Source organism: Xyrauchen texanus, chromosome 1, assembly GCF_025860055.1.
Source record: "Xyrauchen texanus isolate HMW12.3.18 chromosome 1, RBS_HiC_50CHRs, whole genome shotgun sequence".
In the NCBI taxonomy this organism is placed as follows: Eukaryota; Metazoa; Chordata; class Actinopteri; order Cypriniformes; family Catostomidae; genus Xyrauchen; species Xyrauchen texanus.
This window is the reverse complement of record NC_068276.1, coordinates 22,160,028-22,185,384: the sequence shown is the minus strand read 5'-3', so window position 1 is coordinate 22,185,384 and position 25,357 is coordinate 22,160,028. Positions and strand designations below refer to the sequence as shown.

The 25,357-nt window shown below is 38.8% G+C and overlaps 2 protein-coding genes across 3 annotated transcripts in view; one reads left to right on the top strand and one right to left on the bottom strand.

Moving 5' to 3' along the window:
• naa40 (N-alpha-acetyltransferase 40, NatD catalytic subunit) overlaps positions 1-431 on the bottom strand; it is a 13,288-nt gene extending 12,857 nt beyond the window's left edge. Inside the window, exon 1 of the mRNA XM_052135545.1 lies at positions 103-431. Within this exon, the coding sequence (XP_051991505.1) occupies positions 103-108 (6 nt within the window). The 5' untranslated portion in view covers positions 109-431. The remainder of the gene's footprint in view (positions 1-102) is intronic.
• Positions 432-5,956: 5,525 nt separating this feature from the next.
• Positions 5,957-25,332, top strand: rcor2 (REST corepressor 2). Of its 2 annotated transcripts, none has more exons than XM_052135199.1 (13): positions 5,957-6,052; positions 14,693-14,815; positions 15,101-15,157; positions 15,438-15,515; positions 17,890-17,942; positions 18,047-18,208; positions 19,916-20,040; positions 20,157-20,223; positions 20,476-20,715; positions 20,904-20,981; positions 21,071-21,128; positions 23,414-23,631; positions 23,834-25,332. In XM_052135199.1, the coding sequence occupies exons 2-13, from the start codon at positions 14,695-14,697 to the stop codon at positions 24,194-24,196; spliced, it is 1,620 nt and encodes a 539-aa protein (XP_051991159.1). In that variant the 5' UTR covers positions 5,957-6,052; positions 14,693-14,694; the 3' UTR covers positions 24,197-25,332. The 2 variants fall into 2 exon arrangements, with proteins under 2 accessions (XP_051991159.1, XP_051991076.1); XM_052135116.1 differs by lacking the exon at positions 5,957-6,052 and adding an exon at positions 6,958-7,323.
• The last annotated feature ends 25 nt before the right edge of the window (positions 25,333-25,357 follow it).

Here is a 25,357-nt window from a genome sequence, read left to right as displayed (position 1 = left end):
ATGGTTTGCTTCCATCAGTCTTTGTTCAAATTGCCGCACGCATTAATCAAAACCAAAGTAAGCGAAAAGCTAACACCAAACAACATGGACAGACAAACTCACCCCCATTGTGTAGATTTTATAACACCGCTCTTGAAGAGACTACTGTACTCTAACACGCTTTAAAGTAAAAAGTTAGAGATCAGTATCTGGAGATGAGATTGGGTTTGTGGTAAGTAATGTTAAAAATGCTAACGAGCGAGCTAATCTGCTATATCACAACAGCTCGCTGTTTGGACGCTTGAGACCAGGACGTTTGTTTCCCTTTTATGTTTTACGAGCCAGTGTCGCGCCAAGAAGCGTCTCCCTTTCTTTATCTCTTTCTCCTTTCCCCCCTCTCTTCACTCTTTCTTTCCCTCTCAGCAGCATTAGCAGCCGCCACTGAGTCTTGGGGAAATGACGACACAGAGGTTTGGGGTTAAGGGTCGAGCTCTCCACATGCTTCCTCATGCAGAGTGGTAGCTGTTGACATACAGGCATTACAATAAAACACAAAATAAATTACATTAAAGGCAGTTTCCTTTGACATCTGTCGTGTGTATTGTTTTTGTCGTTTGCTACATACATTCCTGTAACACTTCCAGCATTTTGGAGGATACTGGCAAAAATAATGTCACCAGGTCGGAAATAGATCAAATATTTGATCAAATTTGAACAGAATGCAGGATTTAATATAATCGTGTTTTTTTAAAACTTTTCTATCAAAGTTCACATGTCCAATGTCAAGCAGTCTGCTGCATGGGTAGATCTTCAAGGAGGACAGTTTTGATATACAAGTAGTTGTCTTTACATGGAAAAGCCTGATAACTATAATTGCAGAGCTCAACAATAAGGATGGCTCGGAGACAGTGTGAGAGAGTTTCGGGCCAGTTGACAGAACAGTCACTTGCCCTATTGTGCCAGCGCTGTGTTGTCGCTAAATATTCCTTAAACTTTAAAATTGTATTTAGCTTGTACGTGCTGATTACAATTCATTTGCATTGTATGGACTTACAGAGCAGAGATATTCTTCTAAATTAATTATAAATAAATATTAATAAAATAAATAAATTCTGCATGTGTTTGTGTTCTGCTGAAGAAAGAAAGTCTCAATCAAGAAATGATGAGTAATGAATTTTCTTTTTTGAGAGAGCTATACATTTAAGTCATTTTTTTTTTTTACTATAAATTCTTCTCCCTGCACTGTAGATGGCGAGGTGCATGAAGAGTGTGAATCTCCAAAAACAAAAGAAGGAAAATGTGTAAGTGGAGATTTATAGTTAAAAAGGACTTAAATATTTATCTATTTCTGTGACCCACACCTATCATATTGCTTCTGAAGACATGGGTTAAATCACTGGAGTTGTATTTATTATTTTTGTGGTGCCTTTGCTTTTGGAGCTTCAAAATGTAGGCACCCATTGACCTGCATAAAGTAATGTTAACCACAGATCTTGTTTTAATCATAATTTTAATACCCCATTATGAAACCCCATGGGAAATCCAGAGGGAACTCATGGTGAATTAGACTTCCGGTTTCACCTACAAATTGTCATGGCTGAACATCTCTATTGTCTATAAATATAGATGGTTTAGTACAGTGTTTACTCTCCCATCCATCCAAGATGGCTCAAAGTTCACACCACAGATTGCTCAATGAAGTAAAAATGAACCCTATGACAGCAAAAGACATGAAGGAATTACTGGAACTGGTTAACATCTCTTGAGTGTACAACATTAAACAGGCATGGTGTCCATGGCAGGACACCACAAAGAAAGCCGCTGCTTTCCAACAAACACATTGCTGCATGCCTTGAGCCAAGGATCACCTTGACACTCCACAACGCTACTGGGAAAATGTTTTGTGGACTGATGAAAGCAGCACTATGTATTGCATAAAAAGGACACCACATACCAACATGAAAACATCAGCCCAACGTTGAAGTACGGTGGTGGGAGCTTCATGATTTGGGGCTGCTTCAGGGCCTGGACCACTTGCCATTATCAAGGGAAAAATGAATTCCCAAGTTTATCAAGATATCCTACAGGATAATGTCAGGGTGGCTGTGTGCCAGCTGAAGCTCAGTAGAAGTTGGGTGATGTAGCAGGACAGTGACTCTAAACATCAAGGTAAATTCACTACAGAATGGCTTAAAAAAGGAAAAGAATATCCACCTTTTGAAGTGGCCCAGTCAGAGCCCAGACCGTAACGCAATGGCTGAGCTGAAGCAGTTCTGTAATGAAGAATGGTACAAAATTGCTTCTGAATGTTGTGCAGATCTAATCCACAGCTACCGGAAACACTTGGTTGAGGTTATTGCTGCCAAAGGAGCACAGACCTGTTATTAAATCCAAAGGTTCACTTCCACAGCATTGAGAATGTTTAATGGGATGTGTTCAATAAAGACATTAAAGATTATAATTGTTTGTGTGTTGTTATATTAAGCACATTGTGTTTGTCTATTCTTGTGACTTTGATGAAGATGATATCACATTTTATGACCAATTAATGCAGAAAACCAGCTAATTCCAAAGGCTTCACATACTTCTTGTTACTATATACTGTATATATATATACTGTATATATATATATATATATATATATATATATATATATATATATATATATATACACACACCGATCAGCCACAACATTAAAACCACCTGCCTAATATTGTGTTGGTCCCCCTCGTTCCACGATTTGAATCAGTATCATCTGGATTTAAATTACTTTTGGAACAAACATTCTAGAAATCTCAGCATTTTAAGGACTCCAAAGAACACACCTGAAACAAAGCACCAGCCAACAGAGAATCTGCATGGACAATCTGATGGTATCCATGTGCAGTGAGCACCTTTAAAAGTCTGGAATATTGGAAATTTTAAGGGAAACAAACAGCTAAGTTTAAAACATAAAATAAACAAAGGGAGAGTTCTAGGTCTGCTTTCCTGCTCAACAACAACCCAAGATTTGCTTCTGGAGGTGCAAAGTGGAAGGTGTGAAAGCATCTAAGCCAAACAAAGGGCTGAACGGCACACTGAGTGGTCAATAGTCTGAGAACAGCCAATCCAATAAAAAATTCTGAAACCTGTATAGCCTCACATCTATTTAAAATTCAAAGACCCAAAGCAATCAAGGTGACAATGGATGGATATGCCTCATCAGAAGGGTGCGAGCTCAACACTCTGGCCATCACATATCCTGACGACATAAGTGAGACTGCAAGAAAGAAATTCAAAACCAAATTAATCAGAGAATTCCCAGAAACTCTTAGAGCAGACTTCATGGAAATAAACGAAAGAAGGGTAAAAACAGACCTGCTCTTCTATACAGAGTACCCAAATGCCTGGCACACAGCACTCTGCTCCAATTTTAAAGACTTAAAAATGGGTGGAAACAGAGCCATGAGACAACTGTATCTGGACACTATGCCAAAGTTCAACATCAACCTGTATCACAATGGCACTGTAATGGTCCAGGGCTCAGAGGACAGACTTGAGCAATTTGAGAGACAGTTTGCTGAACTAAAAGTCCTAGCTGAGAAGGAAAAGTCTTCTCTCCCCCCAACAACAGCAGCAGAGGAGGTCACAGCTTCACCATCACGCACACAAACTGCCCCTCTCTACCCACATACACCTAGATCAACAGTCTCTATTCAGTGCATTCAGGAGTGCCTTTCTCAACTGGAAATGGAACTCACTGAATTCAAAGAAAGCAAACTCCAAGAAACTGACTCTTTTCAACATCTAAGAGAGGAGTTAAAGGATTTCAAAGAAGAATACCACACCACAATAGGACTGCTGGAGATGAAAATAAAAAATCTCCTAAAAAACAACAACAATTTAAATGAAAAAGTGTCTGAACTGAGAATGAACTGATGGAAAAAGACACACTTATTCATAGCATTAATGAAAAACTGGAAGACATAAACAGAACCACTGATACAGTGCATTTCAGTTGCTCATCCACAGACAGATACCCCCTTATTATACATATTGAAAAACGATCCCTCAAATTTTGGACACACCTAAATTCAAGTTCCCCTAACACACTGCAACATGAAGCCCTTAAAACCCAAGAGCTGAAGTCTAAAACCAGTCCCCTTTGTCAGCTGGCTCTGAAACTCACAAAACCACTAACAACTAACAAACACCAGTTTCAGACCAGCACTGCTGAACAAAACCAGATCCGAATAAACCAAATCATAAAGGAAAGGAAACATTCATATTTGGACCATTGGGAAAATGAAAGTAAAAACCAAAGCAAACTGGAATGTTATCGGGCCCTAAACAGAACATATAATCTGGCAGAATATCTGCACACTGTAAGAGATCAAAAACAGAGACGGATCCTCTCCAAATACAGACTCAGTGATCACAGTCTGGCCATAGAAAAAGGCAGACACAGACAAACATGGCTTCCAAAGGAAGAATGAGTCTGTGCTCACTGTGACACGGGTGAGGTCGAGACAGAGACACACTTTCTCCTTCACTGTGAGAAATTTACAGAGTGAATCTGTAGGTGAGAGAGAAATACTTCGAATAACTGTCAAACCTCATGCCACCATTTTCCAGTTCAGCAGAAACAGGTAAGATGCTGGTGTTACTGGGGGAGGACCATCATGCATCAGTTGCAGCTAAATTCATTTTTGAGCTGCACACCCTCAGAAACCAATCACTGCCTTAATGTACTTCATTCACAGTACTTGTATTTACTTATGTTCATAATGTCCTGTTAAATGCTTATTTTATTTTATATTGTATAATGTATATTGCTATTATAGTTTTTTATTTTATTTGATTCATTACCTGGCACCTTATTTTAATTCTATCTTATCATTATTATTTGTCTTGTCATTATCTGTTTTGTGTATTAATGCTTTGGCAATATTGTATGTAAACACAATCAGGCCAATAAAGTACTTTTAAATTGAAAATGGAAAAATTTAAATTGAGAGAGAACGAGAGAGAGTGCTGCTAGACAGTCAGATATGATACAGATTTGATCAACCTTCATTTGAGCTTGAAATTGTCATTTTAAAAAAGAGACATCACATCATTCTATGGTGTCTATGATATCTGTTGCCTGGTGGCAAAAAGACATCAAGCGCCGTTACACACTGCAGTAACTCTTTTGTCCACGAGGACGCACTAGTTGACAATGCAGAGCACCAACTTTGTTGCTGTGTAGAAAGAAACTGCTGCTTCTTGCGTATCATCACCATGGACAATAATTGCACGGTTGGGATTGCATCGAGAGAATCAGTTGCAAAACGTCCAATGCTATGTCAAAGCTAAATCCTCACAAGGCACTGGGAGGGTGTCCTTTTAGACTGTTTACGCCCATTCCTAATTCAATTACCTCCGACCATCACTACAGAGTAAAAACTAAATAGTCCATCCATGTGTTGAATTGTTGTAAACGCTCCATATTCTTATCCCCGCCCCTCCCGCAGATGGCCCGTCACAAAGCCCCGCCCCGAACCTTTTGTTTTCGGGTATAATCTGTCTCGCGTCGGGGAGAGATGGCATTTTTAGGAGGTGAAACAAAGGAGGCAGGGGAGGTTAGAAGGTTCACCGCTGTTTCCGCAGCACCACAACTCACACTGAACTCACGAACTCTCTCTTGATACATGCACGATACAGTTATTTTAATTAAATTAATTAATTAAATTAAAAGTGTTGAAGCCAATATAAAGATAGCACGATGAAAATAATAGCTTGTGCTTCTCCATGTTACTGCTAAGCGTGCATATCCACACATTGGCATGTAAGCTTCCCCTTTAGGCCTGGGGTTGAGATATTTCAGTACTCAAAACCTAGTAGTGACTCTTTGCCTTGCATGCTGTGTATGTGTGTGCGCGCGCGCCAGCGTGGGGGTGCTAGAAGAGGAGGAATAGAGAGAGGGGGAGGGGAGGAAAGAGGAACTCAGAGGTGATGAGGATGGAGGAAGTCTAGAGAGGAAGAAACAGAGGAGAGAGAGAGAGAGAGAGAGACACCAGGAAGGAAATATATTCATATTGGGACAATTAAGGTGAGTTTGAGAGAGTGGAGATGGTGCTTTGCAGATAATTTGGAAGATGGCACGATGGAGGGTTGGGAGGACGTGGTAGGAGAGAGGGAGGATGGCTAGGAGGGGTATTGTGCCACAAGTGCTGGTATGCGTGTGTCTGTTCTTGTTTGCAAGGCAAAAGGGTCACAGAGAAAGAATATTAATGCATACGGATGTGCAAGAAAGGACCTGACCATCACTTGGGCCTGCTGCCAGGATAGTGTCAGAAGGGGGTGTTTGAGACCATTTTGAATTCAGTCTTCATTTAGTATATTCCAGTATTAAATTTGAAGTTTAGTTCTCACCTGCAATGGCTCTAGGTTATGTTCAATTAATGCAGACCAAGAGCCATGGCCTACACATTGTAAATTATATTGATTTATTGAAGACTCAAGCATCCTTAATCAACTGAATGTGATAAAAGAACTACATTGGAAGCTTTTCATAAAATAATGTTAACAGAAGCAAGTTCAAGCCCCCCAAACCAGCATACATTAGTAGTGAATGGTTTGGGCAGCCTCAGCACTGCATTGCACAGCTGACGAATCAATCCGCGCACACGCAGCAAGAAGTAGTTCCGTATCGTTTCGTATGATTAGACGTAGGAGAACCGCAGTAAAATAGCACTGTAAGTCCACTGCTTGTAATATAGCTACCAGAGCTTTGATTCCACGTTTTAAACACAAACATAGAGGCGCAATTAACTCCTATATAACGTGGTACGCGACGGGAGGCTTATAAAATGTGTGCATATTTAATATTACGACTATTACTCAATAGAAAGAGTCCGCTTAACAAAGAAGCGAGTTCTCCCTCGTCAGAATCACTTGTTTTGAATCTGACGCCGGCGTTGAAAGGGACTATATAATTGACATGGAAGTTAGTTGGGGAGAGGCGAACAGCGGAGGGGTTTCTTCGGTGGTGAGGAGTTCTCAGGTCTCGCCGGCACAGATAGGAGATCCCGATGCTGTGAACTGCACAGGATGAGAAACGTACGAATATTCACTGATGGTTTTATGTAGTTGGGATGGTTATTAACCAGCGCGCCTAGCGCTGTTTTAAAGCCACTTGCCCGTCGCTTTATAAGTCTGAATAGGAGAGAAAGCAAGCCTGGTAGTGATCAGCTATTCGGACTGGTAACAAACGTTATAAGGCAAATGTTCGGCGACAGCTAGTCAACAACTGGGACAGGGACATCAGCGTGGATCTACACAAAAGGACCCAGACTTGAGTGAGCGACTGTGAGAAGTGAGGTGAGGGTAAAGGTGTTTTTTCCCCTTGTTCTCTGTTATTCACAAGTTTGCAATGCATTTCCCCATTGGCCACGCAGGACCCGTGCGCGTTTGCTTTACGAAATGTTTAAATGAACAACGGATAACTGGACGGTGGTCGCAGTGATGCGAGCTCTCGGAGGAGTTTAGAGAAGCTTTTGAGCACTGGTGTTCTGCTGAAACATAATTAAGTGTTGACGGGGACACTTTGTTTTGCGAAGTATGGTTCACTGCCACTTATTGAGTCTTTTGGGTACATCTGAAGAGCACGTTTAATTCACACTGTCGGATGGCAACTTCAATCAATAGACCCAGGCGGTGACGTCACGACCCCCGTTCAATGATAATTCTTTGACACGTACCGAATTTTTATTAATATAATTTTTTATTTTTGCGCAAACATAGAAAATAACCTTCCCTTAGAAAACCCTTTGTTTATATTTTAAATAAGTTTAATAAAAATATATTATGCATAATTAATGGTGTGTCGGACTGTACCAATATTTAGTGCTGCACATGGATTCTGGACTTCTTTGGGTTCACTTAACTAGAGCAGGAACTGTTTAAATTGTTGTATTTTTTTAAATGTTCTTTGTCTGCACATTTGTGTATTTTTGATATAATTATTTGATTTTTAGCTAGTTGTGCATTGTGTTGGCCGCTGGGTATCACAATGGCATTATCCTAGTTTTCTTTGGCATTTTGAAACGAGTAAAGCCGTTTTGCATTGTTTCCGCTTTCTGAAGGATGGATGGATGATGTAAAGTGCTGAAAGTCGGCTCTAATGTGGGCTCTCAGCGCCGTTGGTTTTGTGTAAGCCTTTGCTAGACAAAGTCTTGTCCACCACATAAAAGTCTCAGTTAGCGCGTTTAAAACAAACGAAATTCGTTACCGGTTTAGAAAGCCATATTGCTGCTGTGAAAGTGCACGTCTCGCGCTTTGTAGTTTGTTATCGCAGTCATGGGCATTTAAAACCACATAAAACACCGATTCTCACTTTGTTCAGCCAAAGTTCGTTCCATTTGAGAGAGAAGTCGTTTATGTTTTATCAGTATGTTATGTACTGAAATACTATCGCTCATATTTCTCAAAGGGATAGTTCACCAACATGGGAATTCTCGCATTTACTCACCCTCATGTCATCCCAGATGTGTTTGACTTTCTTCCTTCTGCAGAACACATTAATATTTTTAGATTAATATCTCAGCTCTGTTGGTCAGAACAATGCAAGTGAATGGGTGCCAAAATTTTGAAGGTCCAAAAAGCACATAAGTCAGCATAAAAGTAATCCGTATGACTCCAGTGGTTAAATCTATGTATTCAGAAGTGATGTGATAGGTGTGGTTGAGAAACAGAGCAAAAAGTCTACCTTGTAGGTGGTGATATGCACAAAGAATGCAAATCACCAAAAGCAGATGATGAAGAGTGTGAAAGTGGACATTTGTAGAAAAAAACAAAACGTAAATGTTGATCTGTTTCTCATCCACACCTATTATATTGCTTCAGCAGATGTGGATTTAACCACTGGAGTATTATGGATTACTTTTATGTTTCCTTGATGTCCCTTTTGGAGCGTCAAAGCTCTGGTCACCATTCACTTGTATTGTATGGTTCTACAGAGCTGATATATTTTTCAAAAAAACTTAGTGTTAATTAGTGTTCAGCAGAAGAAAGAAAATCATACACCTCTGGGATGGCCTGAGGGTGAGTAAACAACGAGAGAATCTTTAGTTTTGGGTGAACTATCCCTTTTACTGACTGTGGGTGCTCAGAGAGTGATAATATCAATGAAAGTCCATACAAATTCAGAATACTACCACAAGCTATGACATTCTCATGTTGGTTGTCTGTACTGTGTGATATTACACCTGGGCAAAAAAAAAATAAAAAAAATGTGCCAAGCCCAAAATTACAAAGCATTAAGCATTTAATGGTCTCCGCAACAAATCATTAATCAGAAAATAAGCATGAATTAAAGGGGTCATGACATTAACTATCTATCTATCTATATACTGCTGTTCAAATGTTTGGGGTCATTTACTATTTTTTCACATTTTAGAATAATAGTAAAGTCATCAGAACTATGGAAAAATAGAAATGGAAATTATGTTGTGACTAAACAAATTCCAAAATAAATCAAAGCTGTGTTATAATCTTCAAAATTTGCAGACATGAACTCTTGACATTTTCTCAACCAACATCTTGAGGAATCACCCTGGGATGCTTTTTAAACAGTATTGAAGGAGTTCCCATCTATAAATTATTATTATTTGTTTTTTTGCACCAAAACTATATATAGTTATTTTCCACCCTGTCTCTGGCCCTCTGTCTGAAATGCTTGATTTTCAGCTCTTTGGCCCTTCAGTGTAAACGCCCACTGTTATGATTGGCTAACATTGTGCATGACATGCAGCCCTTCCAATACAGCCATATTTGAAACTCAATCAGAAGAAAATAAACTAGCTCCATAACAATATAAAATAAAATTTCAGGATTTATATCAGAATACATTAAGCACCTTAACTATAAAGCAGTTATGACATTTGAAATATTTGTGAATGAAACTCCTAACTTATGGTTTTGCTTCAGGTCCAATATAATTTTTAACTGCCCCATCTTTAATAATGCACATTCAATAACAATCATGTATTGACTGGTTCACAAGCAATCCATGCTGATCTAAGGTGAAAACAAACAATCCATGCTGAAATGTTCTGAATACTCAAACGTTATACAATCCATGGTGATGTTGGGTGCTTCAGAGATGCTGGTCTTCACATCTTCCATGTTTGGTTAAACACAGAGCAGCATGTGTTTCTACCAGTCAGTGGCAGCAGCAGAATGAGACACATTTTTCAAAGTTGTGCTTGTACCGCTCTTAAAACGTGGGCACATTGACGGAAATTAAAGCTGTCCAGATAGTAATTTTTTACCACCATGGTGATTAAGGGCCAATCACTGCTGAAAAGTGCATAATTGAACATGAAATAAAAATGTAATTGTTTGTGAAATATCACAAAATACCCCCAATAAAAAAATAAATACAAAACAGTTTGCATTGTTTTTTTTGTTTGTATTGGTCGATCATAAAATCAATCTTATACGCCATTAACATGTTCACGTCAAGGACTTAAAATATTCCTGATGTCAGATTCTGTTAAAATTGTTTAACTCCAGTATTCACCATGACTTCATATAAAATAGTTCAGTCCTACTTTATAGGTGCTTTGAATTTTTTGCGAGTTATGTTTCCAGCCACACTGAATACAAGTTCAGAACTCGGTGTTAATCTTTTCAATGAAATTACACAAAACATTGTTGACGAAAATATGACAAGAAATAAACGACACAAATGCACTGACAATGTTTTAGAAGAATGAAAAATCTTGTTGACATTTTTTTTAATTTATTGTGGGGATTTTTATTGCTGTCTGTCAAGAGATGAAAAGGCCAATGCCCAGTGATGTGCTTTTATAATCACTTATTTCAAACACATCGGATAAACAACCCATCATCAGAATAAACATATTATTAGAACTAACATCTGCAATGAAGCGAACTTACAATGACGCTTGAACAACTGAACTTGTAGAGGGAGGATTGTAAGTATTGATTTATGCATGAGTCCCGGTAAATTTAAGAGCTTTTTAATAACCTATTTTCAAACGTGCCTTATATGTATAGACTATACAATTGAAGTCAGAAGTTTACATACACCTTACCAAAATACATTTATACTCAGTTTTTCACAATTCCTGACATTTAATTGTAGGAATTACAATTAATTGTAATTCTTGGGTTTCAGTCACGTGATTATGATGACGCGCGAAGGCGGAGCGATTTCAGATGGAGGGCAGGAAGTAAACATGGAGAATACGTCTATGGAGGAAACCGTTGCGGAGAGTCCGTATTGTACGAATTTAGAACCAGTTTCAAGAAATAGATACAAGGAGTTAGTAAACGCATATGTTGGACGTGACCCGTTCCTCATGAAGATGAGTGAGTTTTCGGTTGAACTTGAAGATTTGCCGACAGTGGAGGCTGTTGACATCACCAACTATCTGGTCCTTCAGACATCGTACTACACCAGACAGCAAATGAAGGCATATAAAAGTCTGAACGATCTTTTGCTCGTTCAAAGATCTTGAACTTTGGGATAATTTTATCCCTAAAGTTGAGTGCTTTTTTAGAAACGGTATACTTCCAGAAATACTGGGACAGCAAGTTACAAACTCACATGTGTAATGTAATGAAAGGATCCAGGCACTCTTGAAAGTGGGCTGTGTGATATTGCTGTTATATCAATACGGTTGTATGAGACAAGATTACATTTTGACTATTGTTATGAGTGTGGTCTTTGTGAGTTCTGGCTGTTGTATAATTTAAATGAAAAGATTAAATGCCATTGAGAAGACAGAATTATTCATGGTGGTTTATTTACAAGATTAGATTTTTCAACAATTGTTGAATTGTCTGCGTCAGATCCGGGCTCTCATCTGTCTGTTGGAGATCCAACATAGCATCTGCACATTCCGACCGTCTTTGTTGGTCTTCCTTGATCTTCATCCTTTGCTCTCGTTTAAGAGACGCCTCTGATTTGGGCTTAGTTTTTTGGTAACCTAGGTTGACCGTTGGAGCCCAATCTACTGACTGAACGTCACCCAAAGCGCTAGGGCAACCTAAAAAGCCCCAATGAAGTCCATATTAGACTACCGGTAACTTAATAAGCATTACTATGTAAATGAGCATTTAATGACAACCTAATGCTATATAAACACAGATACAAAAAACACGTTGGCTAGCTAACATACCTCCGACGAAGTGGTCGCTGCAGACACGGGCATTAACAGACTCTGCTCCTCCTGACCGCAGACGTACGTTAAAAATCCACTTTTTACGGAGTTGTTCTGTGAGCTTTTTACATTTCTCACCTTTATGAGTGACAATCTTCGGTACTCTATAAAAACCCTTTCCCTTTTCTCGATTAGAACGATTGGAGCAGCCGTAAACTACACAAAACATTGGCATTTTGCCAGACGGCAGATCCTCAGCTATTTCACTTCCTGCCCTCCATCTGAATTGCACGCTCTCACGATGCCTACTACAGTGGCGGGTCAGTTTTCATAGTGATGCAAGCAGCCCCATCGGATATGCATCAAAATGATCAAAGACATCCATCTAGTGGATGTTTACAAAAGACCAACAATTAAAAATAATACAGATGGGTGCAAAAATGGTAAGAAACAGTACATCTTTTCTCACTTTAAATTATGTCTTTTAAAAGTGCCGTGAAATGAATGATAATAGTCAAAAGCTGTTCATCTAGTGTAGAAAAACATTTAATTCCAGATAGGCACATGAAGGTGTCCTGTGTAAGTCTCCGTAAAAGTGTAGATGAATCTCCCATGACAGGCCCATGTCTCTCCTCTTCACCTGTGTGGCTGAGCACCTTTGTGGGCGGAGCCAAGGGTGCAATGATGAAAAATAGCCGTTTTTTTACAAATTCCAAATGAGCCATTTCAGGAGGTTGGTTTGAATAAATGCATTTATTATTATTATTATTATTATTGAGGAAGTTTTCAGTTCTGAAACTTGCAGTATGTTTTTATAGTACAATGACCTCTTAAATAGAAAAGATCAAGGAAAATTTGATTCCTCATATCATGACCCCTTTAAACAAATGCATTCCTGGTGCACTTCTGTGGCTCCATTTGCTCATTAACTTTGCTGCATTGAACTGTTTGGGGGGAAAAAGCTGGAAACTTCACTGGAAATTCACTTACTGTATGTAGTCTTGTATGCAAAGGTAAAATCATGATAATTATTCAATTAAAATTCAAACTAACACATGTCTGAGTGTACAAATGTCTAAAAATATCTTCTGGGATGTTTTTCCCCTTAAAAGATTAGTCATTAGTTGGTGATCTGCCACACCTGATGCAGCACATCAAAGCCCTGAGAACAAGCTCATAAATAAAACCAGGAGTGATAGAGCTACAATGTGCAGTTCTGTGAGTCCCAAGGTAAAGAAGTGAGAAAATCTGCTCCAAAAAAAGCAAAATATCATGCAGGGATTGCTGTCAGAAACCACCTAGCTGGTCTGTGTCAGACCAACTGTAGCTTTTCTGAAGTTCACATGACTCTAAAGGCAGAGAAAATCCCTATTTCTCTATCAGATATCAAGAGAATAGGTCAATGCTTTGAAACGACAGGTGATGTTGCCAGAAACCAAGGATCTGGAAGGCCCAAAGCCTCTTCCTGCTGGGATGACACCTGCTGAAATGTACAGTTCTCAAAGACTGGAAAATAAGCCTACAAAAACTGTCAGCAGAATTCAAGACCTCAGAAAACAAGACTCTTTTGAGAAGAACAATAACTAGAAGGTTATCTAATGCAGGTTATGTCTCTAGAAGATGTGTTAAAAAGCCTTTGCTATCTGATAAAAACATCAAAGACAGAATTTAGTTTTTGGCAGAATATGGAAAGATTGGTTCAGCCGAGTTGTGTGGAGTAATCATTCACGATTTGAGTTGCAGAGTGATGCTCCTGACAGGTGCCTTCGAAGATCTGGTGAGAAATACAATAGTGAATGCATCTCTACCATAATAAAGCATGGAGGAAGAGGTGTCATGGTGTGGGAGGCCTTTTCAGCTGCTGGTACTGGTTAGCTGGTTCACTGTGAAAAGTCAATTAATGCTTTGGAGTATGGCAGAATATTGCAGAAAGGCTTGCTTTCCACAATTAAAAAGTTGTCTATAGAGGAACGATCAGATGTTATTTTTCAACAAGACAATGCTCCTGCCCACGCTGCAAAGACCACCAAGAAGTGGCTTGAGAACAAGGCTCATGTTTTGACCTGTTCATAGTTCAGATTTGAACCCTATAGTGAATGTTTGGTCACATCAACTGTTTGAAGTCATCAACATTGAGTGTAACAACACTGACTCTTTCTGTAAAAAGCTGTCCGCAAGTTTACGCACAAGGCTTAAACATTTTAAGACATCAAAAGGAAAAACTATCCCATACTAAGTTACTTTATCTATTTGTTCAATTCTTGCTAATTTCCTGACCAATGATTTCATGTTTTGCCTTTCTGGGCTTGGCCCATTTTTTTATAAATTTATTTGCTTAGGAGTGTAAATGATAAGACAATTTTCATTTTTGAGTGAACTATATTCTGACCGGGGGGTTCCCCCTTAGTTGTTTCATGTGGGGGGCACAAGGAAAATCTAGGGGGGGCTGTGCTCCCCCAGCCCTCCCTATACCTGGCCATTTTGTACATTTTAAAATTTTGTAAAGAAAATGATGATCGAAACATTCATTATGCAATATCTTTCCCCCTCTCTCTCAGCCATGCCATCAGTGATGGAGCGATCAGGGTCTGGTGTCCTGTCCCGAAGCAGGGCCAAAACAGTCACTAATGGCAACAGCCAGCACTCTGAGGAAGAGAGCAGTGATGAGGATCACACACAGGGTACGTCTAACACTTACACACAATCTCAACAACTGAAAGGCACCATCTGCACCTTTGCTCACTTATATGGTATCTCAGGGTTTCAAGCTGAAATAATCTTTAAAACAGTTTCTGTAAAAAGCATCCCTCCCACATACATGTGTGTACTCTATGTATCAGGCCTCTCTGTTCTCTTTTCCTTACTACCTCCAACCACTTTTCTTCCTCTGCCCTCTGAGGATGCACTGCCAGTTTCTAACTCTGCCTGCCTATGTTGTTTCTCTCCCTCGCTCTCTTTTTAAACAGACAGTATGATCCGCGTCGGCGGAGACTACCAGGCACAGATCCCAGAATTCAAACCAGGTAAAGAGGAAAATGGGAGTTATTCTCAGAAGAGATGAATATACTAATACACAGTTGCACATGTAAAGATTGCATTGCACAGTCTGCATGGGCTCGAAAAGATAAAGGGAGGTGTGTAGGTGTTTTTGTAAGTCATGGGGTGTAGGAGAGAGAGAATGGCTCCTATAGACTTTGAGTATTTGAGTGAAGAAGACAAAAACATGATCTTAGCAGGAGTTTGGTATGACAAGAAGGAAAGAACTGCATGCATGAGAGACATGTTTCTTCTTTGTGTTAACAGACTGTGGATCCCGCTTCAGTGAGGACCAAAGGAGCATGCTGGTCTGGTCACCAAATAGCCAAGTGTCTGATGCCATGTGTAAGTTGAGGAGTGCACCTCGATTGTGTTTTTAAAGTTTCACAGATGAAATGCAATCAAAGGCATAGTTCACCCCAAAATGAAAATTTGTTATTTTTCACCCTCATCTCGTTCCATACCCACTTGACTTTCTTATTTTCTGTGAAACGCAAGAAGAAATTTTAAACAATGTTGGCACGATTCTTTCTGATACAATGATAGTGAATGAGGAATGTGGCTGTTGGTTTCTAATGTTCTTTTGCGTCCTATGGAATAAACAATCAAATGAGTTTAGAACAACATAAGGTCTGTAATTTATGACAGAATCTTAATTTTTGGATGAACTATTCCTTTAAGGAGAAACTGGTTCACTGTCACTGACCTTCTTAGAGGTTCATGTAGAATCTGCTCGGGCATGTAGAATTATAAAGAAAATGTCTATAACTGATTGGTAGAGGCGACTTATATGCTCATAATTATGTTTTTTTTTAGTCAACAAATTTGTTTGTCTTTAAAGTTGTAACTTTTTCGATGTCAAAATACGTTCTACTTTCCCAGTTTATTGTTCATTGACAATTAGAAGTAATCCATTCGTGGGTTTACCTCATCCAAAAGTATAAACCCTGTGACGCCAGGCACTTTCAAAACATTGAGGTTTATACATTGCCTGGCCAAAAAAAAAGTCAATGCGTTTCAGCAGGCAACAATTCTTTTAACCCAAAATGATGCAGTGGGTAGCTTCTCATTTCTTAAACAACCATGTCAGAAGATATATCCCGTGGTTGTGGAAAATATGTTACTGTGTTCAAGAATGGGCAAATTACTGGCCTTCATCAAGCAAAGAAAACAACTAAGGAGATTGCTGAAATCACTGGAATTGTGTTAAGAACTGTCCAATGCATTATTAAAACCTAGAAGGATAGTGGTGAATTGTCAGCTTTGCAGAAGAAAAGTCGTTGGATTTTTTTTTTTTTTTTTTTAAATGATCGTGATCGGAGATCACTAAATGCTTTGTGAAGTCACATGGTAAAAAATTGACATTAGAACTCACGGTTATGTTTAATAGTGAAAGTAAGAGAATTTCCACATGCACAATGACGAGAGGACTTGCAGGATTGGGACTAAACAGCTGTATGGCCACAAGAAAGCCACTTGTTAGTGAGGCTAATCTGAAAAAACTATTTAAATTTGCTAGGGAACATATAGATTGGATTGTGGAGCTATGGAAAAAGGTGTGTCTGATGAATCTAGATTTACCCTATTCCAAAGCGATTGGCGTGTCAGGGTAAGAAGGGAAGCGCATGAAGCGATGAATCATCATACATAGTGCCCACTGTACTGTGTAATGATCTGGGGTTGCTTCAATTGGTCAGGTCTAGGCTTAGCAACGTTATATGCAATAAATCATTGGATTTCTTTCTTCCCTGATGGCACTGACATATTCCAGGACGACAATGCCAAGATACATCGGGCTCAATTTGTGAAAGAGTGGTTCAGGGAGCATGAGGAATCATTTTCAAACATCAAGTCCTGACCTTAACTCCACTGAAAGTCCTTGGGATGTGCTGGAGAAGACTTGATGTAGTGGTTCGACTCACCCATCATCAATACAAGATCTCGGCCAGAAATAAATGTTGTGATGTTTCATAAGGTTGTCAAAACAATGCCATGACAAATGCACACCATAATCAAAGCTAAAGGTGGTCCAAGGAAATATTAGTATGCAACTTTTTTTTGGCCAGGCAGTGTATTTTGAGTGGCTCGCTCGGCTCCACCCATCCCTTTCTTGCTCAGCCTATAGTGTGAGTTTGGGGCGTGGCTACTCGAACTAGCTGTTCAGCCGGGAGAATTTGAACAACCATGGCAGACATGAACAGAGGAAAAGACATGATGTTAAAGCCAAAATTCGAAGACTTGCTAAAAGACACAGAGACTGAGAACTAGTAAACGAGTAAAACTAGTGAACATTTGTATTGCATTTACAAGGTGGACCACACCACTAATGATGAAATTGTTCTGGCCAGCGGGAGTGCCCATAACATGATTGCTGTTGTTACACTTGCCTCATGTGCTCATTCCCACGCATCACGCACCCAGCTGCTATTCAATCCGCCGATGTTATTGGATGACCGGCTCCCTCTGCCACGCTTTCTGTCTGGTGTGTTTATGTTGTAGTAGTCTTGTTCATTACGACATTAAATGTTTATAACCTTTTGTTTAGTATGGCCTATTTGTTCATAGGGAATCAGAGAGTGTAAAAGGGTGTGATGAGGCAAAGGGGTGTTGGAAAAGTTTGTTTGAAAACATACTTTATTTTTGTAATTCCGTTTGGTGCAGAAATTACACACTTTAAAATATTTGTATGTAACTGTGTCTTCCATTATTTTCCTCACAGTGGATGAATACATTCTGATGGCCAAAGAGAAGCATGGGTATAACATGGAACAGGTATTACCTGACCACCATTCCTTATTACTCAAATATTAGGCTTGATTTCAAAACCAAATCCTTCAGAGGGTCCTTGGTAAGAACTTTCATTTTAATCCCAACAGGCTCTTGGGATGCTTCTATGGCACAAGCACGATGTGGAGAAGTCACTGGCTGACCTGGCCAACTTCACTCCCTTTCCTGATGAGTGGACTGTAGAAGACAAAGTTCTGTTTGAACAGGCTTTCAGTTTTCATGGCAAGAGCTTCCATCGCATCCAACAGATGGTGAGAGAGGGGATGGAGGCAAGATGGCTTATATAAGAATCTGCTAAAGAAGAGCAGGTGTCTCTAGATACAGCATAGTATAGAATCGCACATCCCTGTAGCAAGTAATTTTGAGGCCTCGTGTTTGACTGTATTAACTACTGGCTTCTGTTGAGCTCTGCAGTCCTTTAGCTGAGGCAGCTCTGTAATCATTCTGATCACACTCATCCGTTACACCAGAGGTTTTCATACTGTGGTCCAGGGAACCCCAAGGGTGTGAAAAAATGCACCAATATTTCTCCTAATATTGGGCAGAAAAAAATGTATTTACTATTTTCCACATCCCCTTTTAATAATCTGTTTGGCTTCAGTGCAATATAAAATAAAAGCTAATTATTTAATTTTGAACATAAGATCAACATTGTCTTAATATCTCTTTTTTTTACCTCAGAGAGTATAAATGGGTCAGTTTACATAAACATGTATACTGTGGCTGCCTTTAAATTAGGAAGGGGGTCCATTGCAAGGGAAACATCATATTTGGGGCTCCTTGGCATTAAAACATGTCTTAAAAAGTAATAATTTGCCCTTCTGCAAATGAAGGCCTTAAAAAGTCTTCAATCGGAGCAAAACGTCTCAAGTTCCTACGGTCATGGCATTAAATGAGCATGAGGGATTGTTTTCTTGTTGCGTGGTTAAAGTCATTTTAAAGTGAAGAGTAGGCCAAATTCCGGCACCACACGGCTTAGATTAGATCATAAATATTAATTGAACAAGTAGGTGGTGGTATGTGCCGTGTCTGTCATCTGTCAGTAACCGTAGAAGAACTTGGCAAACATGGGTAGATGCGCCTTTTCTGAATCTTCTGAAAGTTCGATTGAAGGGCCGATAGATAAGTTTGAGAAATGGGGAAATGTTTGTTCCAGGCAAAATGAAAATAAAAAGATACTTTTTGTAAAATGAGTTAAAAAGTAATGGAGATCTATTGAAAGCTGCATTTTTAAACTTTGAAATGTTGCTATAAATATTAATTAATTTCCTGACTAGACATTTACTTTTAGAGAACATATTGACGTATTGTGTTCCCTTAAATTTATTCCTCACATTTGTTTTAGTTGGTCTTAAAAAGTCTTAAATTTAGCTTCATCAAACCAGCAGAAAACATGTAAAAAGTTTGAAACCCCCTTGGTTACACCATTACCCATCCCATCATGAGCCAAATCAACATATATATGGCTTTAAACTTAAATAATAATAAAAAAAACTTTTGATCTAAAGATTTATGCTTAAATGGTTGAAATTAGTTACGTAAATAAATATAAATTGTGCCTAATATATTAATTTCTTTACAAAACTAATACATTAATAATTACAAAAAATGAAAAAGTAATGTTTGAGTGGATGGTGAAAGAAAAGCAGATGGCTAGTGCCCAAAATGAATAGGAACTCCTTCAATACTGTTTGAAAAGCATCCCAGGATGCATCATGAACTTGGTTGAGATAATGTCATGTGTGTGCAGAGCTGTAAGCAAAGTGTGGTTACTTTGAACAATCTAAAATTATCTATCTACATTTTTGCATACTTCTATTTGTGTTACATCATAGTTTTGATGGCTTTAATATTATTCTAAAATGTGGAATTAGTCACAATGAAGAATTATGTGTGTGCAATTTTTCGGTAGTGCACATGTTCTAATATCATAGCGGTCTGTTATGTTTATTTCTCAGCTGCCAGACAAGCTGATCTCAAGCCTGGTGAAATACTACTATTGCTGGAAGAAAACTAGAACCCGGACCAGTGTCATGGATCGCCAAGCACGCAAGCTCCTCAGCAAGAGAGAGAAGGATGAGAGGTAAGAGGAGAGCAAAAAACAGGGGAAAGAGAGAATGATGGAAAGGAAGGACAATGAATAATAAAGTGACCGCTTCCAGACTGATCAATAACAAACTGCATTTTTGTTTGTACCAGTAATGACGAGATCGAGGAAGGAGATCCAGTAAGCGACGGTGACTTTGAGATCAACACCAAGAAAGAGGTGAGCTTTGGATATTCTGAATATCAGCAGTGAAAAGAACCTTTCACACAACACTCCAAATAGCCCAGAATATAGTACAAATAGACAAATAACAGCTCGTGACAAATATCACAAAAAAAGTCATTGTGAGTGTGAATTTGTCTAATATTATTACACTAATACTTGTATGACACTGCATAATAAGTTATCTTAATACCTAGAACTCTGCAGAGGAAGTTGTGTATTTTACTGAGAATGTGTGCTCTTTTTCAGGCTACAAAGCAGAATGCTGGAAATGGATCCGTGGGTGATAAGGGCCCGAGCAAGTCTGGTCCGACTCGGAAAGAGAATCCGGGTGCACAGTACCGACACCACCCTCTGCGAGCTCGCCGGAGGCCTCCTAAAGGCATGTACCTGGAGCAGGAGGACATTGTCGCGCTCTCAGCATCCACTGATTCAGGAACTTTTTCTGTCAGACAGCTGGACACACAGCTAGTGTCACTTAAAAGACAGGTAACATGCACATTTCTTCCACATACTTCAAATAACACAATCAAATGTTCAGGTCAAATGCAGAATGATTTTGGTAGTGAGTGTAAAATTCAGTGGTTTGTGTTGTATGTTAGTGATCACTAACACGCACACACTACAAAGTGTTAATCTTAACCTACCACCATTGGTAAACTCTGATTTTGGTTTAGGTCCAAAGCATCAAGCAAACCAACAGCGTTCTCAAGCACAACTTGGGTGAAGGCACTGAGGGCATGATACCGTCAGAGGTATTTGCTCACCTACAGTGCTTTGACTTTGAGCCATTGTGAAATTCCTCATAATTCTTAATATTCTTCTTGCTCTGTTTTTCATTCAGCCCACCCAAAAGATTAACTCTCGCTGGTCGACGGAGGAACAGCTCCTTGCTGTTCAGGGTGAGAAAGATTATCGTTACACATTATTAGGAATTTGCCATGCATATAAACTTCATTTTAACTGTATATTGGTAATATGAATATTCATATGTTGTCTAGGGTTACACCATCCCAGTGTATTGCATACTGCTGTCTCTTATCAAAATGGAGTTAGTTTATGTTGGTTTGCACAATAAAAAATAACACAGGAGGAGGAAGTCCTGGTTCTCCCGATGGCCAGTCCGCCTCTGGTGGTTCTAATGATTAAGAAATATCACATTATGTGATTATTTTTATAATCGACTAATCTAACGATTATTCGACTATTGCAATGATTAATCATTAGCTCTCAACCGGTTATTCAGCTTGTGCCCGACTTAAAATGTTGTATTAAACATGCTTAATAACAATAAAGAGGACAAAATCATCTTTTAAAAATACCTCTAAATGACATTCACTGAATTAAAGGGGGGAAACTACTTGGATTTTTATTGTTTAATTAATTAAAAATCCTATTGTTATCAAGTGTTTTTATCTTGTTTTCCATTTAAAATTGTCTAAAAATCCTTAAAACAAGATATTTCCTTGAAGAGCAACATATAGGATATTTAGAATTACTCGTCGAAATATTTTGTATGTTGCTTCTCAGGTAAATTTATCTTGTTTTAAGGATTTTTCGATATTTTATAATATTTAAATATTAAAATTCATAATTATATAAAAAATTCAACAACAAAAAATTCTATAGCTGCTAAAGTAAATGTACATAAGGAGTTGTAATTTTTTTTTATCGTAAAATAACCAAATACAATGCCAAAAAACACACATACAAACCAAAAACTGACTCATAAATATATGAATATCTGACCACACAGACAAATGCCAGTTTGTGCTTATTTATACAGCCTACTTCCCTATTATTTGAACTTTAATAAAGGATGCATTAAATATAGTATATAATGGCAACGTGTTATTTCACGACGAAGACACTGCTTCTGTATTTACTTATTTTGCATTTTGTATTATAATATTTTCATCACCTTAATCTGTTTGGAACGTTTGGAGTGCATCTGGACTGTGAGTTGTTCTTTCTTCCTCTCCTCAATCAAGTGCTGATCTCCCGTTGTGTTAAATTAAATCAGATGACTATTCGACAACGAAAATTTTAGCGAAAATGTTTTGTCGATTATGTCGACTAATCGTTTCAGCCCTATTATGATGTGACTATAAGAAGTACCACAAATCCAAAACAATATGATATAGCTAAGCCCATCACGATTATTAAATAATCGTCTGATCACGTTAATTTGATGATGATGATTATTGTGCATTCCAGTCATATTGAGCAGTACCGTGGACGTCAACCAGCTCCTGTCCTGAAGAGCATGCAATTGTGTCAGCAGATGCACGCGCGGTCAGCAGAGGATCGCACCAAACCCTTGCGAAAATATAAACTAACAAATATTACCTGTGAATGCAAAGCACTCAGGTTTCACTTGAAAGGATTGTTAATGACACGCAGTGACAGAGGAGACGCACGCTTACTCTTATCTGTGGAGTAATAAAATAATTAAACGAAATCTGAAAGGGTTGACAAATAAGGGCTTGTGGGCTTAATCACAGAGCATTCAAATAATGTGTGAAAGTGAAGAAATTAGGACAGAAGTATTTTACTATTGCATATATTATTGTATAAATCTAATCAAATATTTTTTTTTTCTTTCAAAAAACAAGTGTAAATGTAAAATTAACCAAAACTAAAGTTGACCAAAAAGAGTGTGTTTAGAAATATATTTCGATTTTTTTTTTTATTTTAATATATTTTGTTAAAACATTATTTTCATGCCATTCATATGTATTAAAGCCTTAAAAGGAAATCACTTATCCATATTTTATTATTTGATTTCTATATTTCAAGTTAAATATGTCAAAATGACTTCTTAAGGTGTATGAAGCACACATGCAGAAAAAAGCACAGCTTAAGAAATACGAAAATAAAAAGACAATTATTCGTGAAAGCCCTTAAAGAGAAAATTAACCGTCATAATCACAATTATTGGTTTGACAGTCATCAGACACATTTCATAATAATGACAGCCCTAGATATAGATTGTTTTCAAAGTCGGAGCATTTTGAAGTATGAGATAACAGTATGGGCCAAACACCACCGGTGTCAGTATTTAATGCAGTACAAGAACAGGGAAGATTGTGCGGATTGAATATATGAGAATCTCACTTTGGTTAACCCTAATTTTAAGCGTTGCTTCATGCAGTTTTGTCATGTAGCCATATTCCATTTTCTGCAGCTGTCAGGCGATACGGTAAAGACTTTGCAGCCATAGCAGACGTGATCGGCAACAAAACGGTGGCACAGGTGAGCTCATTCTTTGTCAGCTACCGAAGGCGCTTCAATCTTGAGGAGGTGCTACGTGAATGGCATGCAGAGCAGGAAGTGGTTCAAGGGAACAGTGAGAGAACTGCAGACACGGAGCTGAATAGGTCACCAGGAGGGGAAGATGATGAGGTGAGGAGGAATGAGGAAAAGACAACGAGGAATAATATATTTGAATTGCACTTGTGTTGTGTAAAAGGTTGATTAGACTTGTGTACACAGGCATGAGATCAAAACAGTTAAAGAGAAGACCACCAAGGAATTTCTTGTGGGTTTACGGTGCTCTGGTGTATTACCTTTTGAAATGTTTATGTTTTGTTCATTATTTTTATAGGTTAAGATGGATTGCATCTCTCCCCCACACTCTGACAGTTCTCTGCCCTCCTCTGATGCCAATGTTGCTGGGAACTCCCACTCTGCCCAGTCCTCCCCACCTCTCACTCAGCCACCACCCTTATTGCGCCCTGCTCCCCCCTCAGCACCTCCTAGCCTGCTCCGCCAGCCTCCCCCGCTACAAACACGACCTCTACAGAATCGGACGCCCCACAATCACCACCCTCCTCCTCCGCTCATCAGACCGGCAGTGGCATCCTCACTCCACCAGGGGGCATTGAGGAACTCTCTAGGCTCCTCTTCTGCCGGACAGCTGCCGCCCTCTCTGGTTGGGCTGAAGGTGGAATCCCCTCAGTCACACTGATTGCCATGTAGTGGTTGCCCTCTTACAGTGACTGTGTGTGCCACATCCACACCTGGAGAAATTGCAAAACTGGTCTCGAGTCAATGTAACATGGCAATGTCTATTAATGCCTCTTGAGAGATAGGGAAAAAAAAGTAGTCATGCATAAAAGCATAAGCTGGGTTGGAAATATGGACATGCACCAAAATATAGGTCAGTTAGGTGAGACAGTAACACACAAGGATGAATAAATGGTGTTCTTCCTAATGAAATACACAGTAAGATTCCCTTAAGGACAGAAGAGAACCCACCATATACATGCAACCAGCTAATATCCTCACACCTCTAAAAGAAACCTTAGTCTAGCCTAAATCAATATACATTACTGCTCCACAAACTCACCTGTCCACAGGTTTTACAGTTATACCTCTCAAGCACAGTTGTCTCCACTGTAACTACAGCTATTGAAACACCATCCGTCATAAAAAAAGCTAAGCGACTTGGTAGAGATGTTAGAATTGTAACCAAATTGCAGGGTAAAAACCTTATACACTGGATTGCGATGTCAATTAAACCCTGCCACAAGAACGGACTCAAGTGACTATGGCAAAAGCTGCACATCACCAAGTGTGTTTCACTAAAGACACCACAGTGTTCTGAAGTGCACCTGGTGCAAGGAAACTGGGAAATCGTGTATACTCCCGATCCCATTTGAAGAGCCATGTTGACACTGGGTGAAGAAGTCGTTTTTGTTGTTTGTATAATTAGGTCCTTAAGATTGTTAGATAGTGAATTTATGTAGTATTAGTTAATGTTGACTAAGCACTAAGTGATCAAATGCAAATACTTGATTTTGTTTTAATTGAAATACACTGATATATTCTCTTGCTCTTAAAGGCACAAGACGTTAAAACACTAAAGATGATTGTGCAAGACGAGTTCTCGTTTCTTCCAAAATGTTGTATGTATGCGAGAACTGTTTACATGTGTAACTGGATTTGCTTGACTATTTTTGTTTGTTTTAAATTTTTTCCAGAATAAAGTGAAAATGACCAAATGAGTTTGTTGTTACTTAATGGAAGAGATAGACTTTATAGCTTGGTGCTTTGTTGGGTCGCACCTGGTTAGGACACTGTAACTGTCAGTGTTGGGTAAGTTACTAAAAAAAAGAAAGAAAAAAGT

Bases quoted from the DNA above. Each gene is read 5' to 3' on its own strand.
- rcor2 (XM_052135199.1), top strand. From the start codon at position 14,695: ATGCCATCAGTGATGGAGCGATCAGGGTCTGGTGTCCTGTCCCGAAGC. The intron at 18,209-19,915 runs GTGAGAGAGGGG...TTTATTTCTCAG, and splicing joins TCCATCGCATCCAACAGATG to CTGCCAGACAAGCTGATCTC. The intron at 20,224-20,475 runs GTGAGCTTTGGA...GCTCTTTTTCAG, and splicing joins AGATCAACACCAAGAAAGAG to GCTACAAAGCAGAATGCTGG.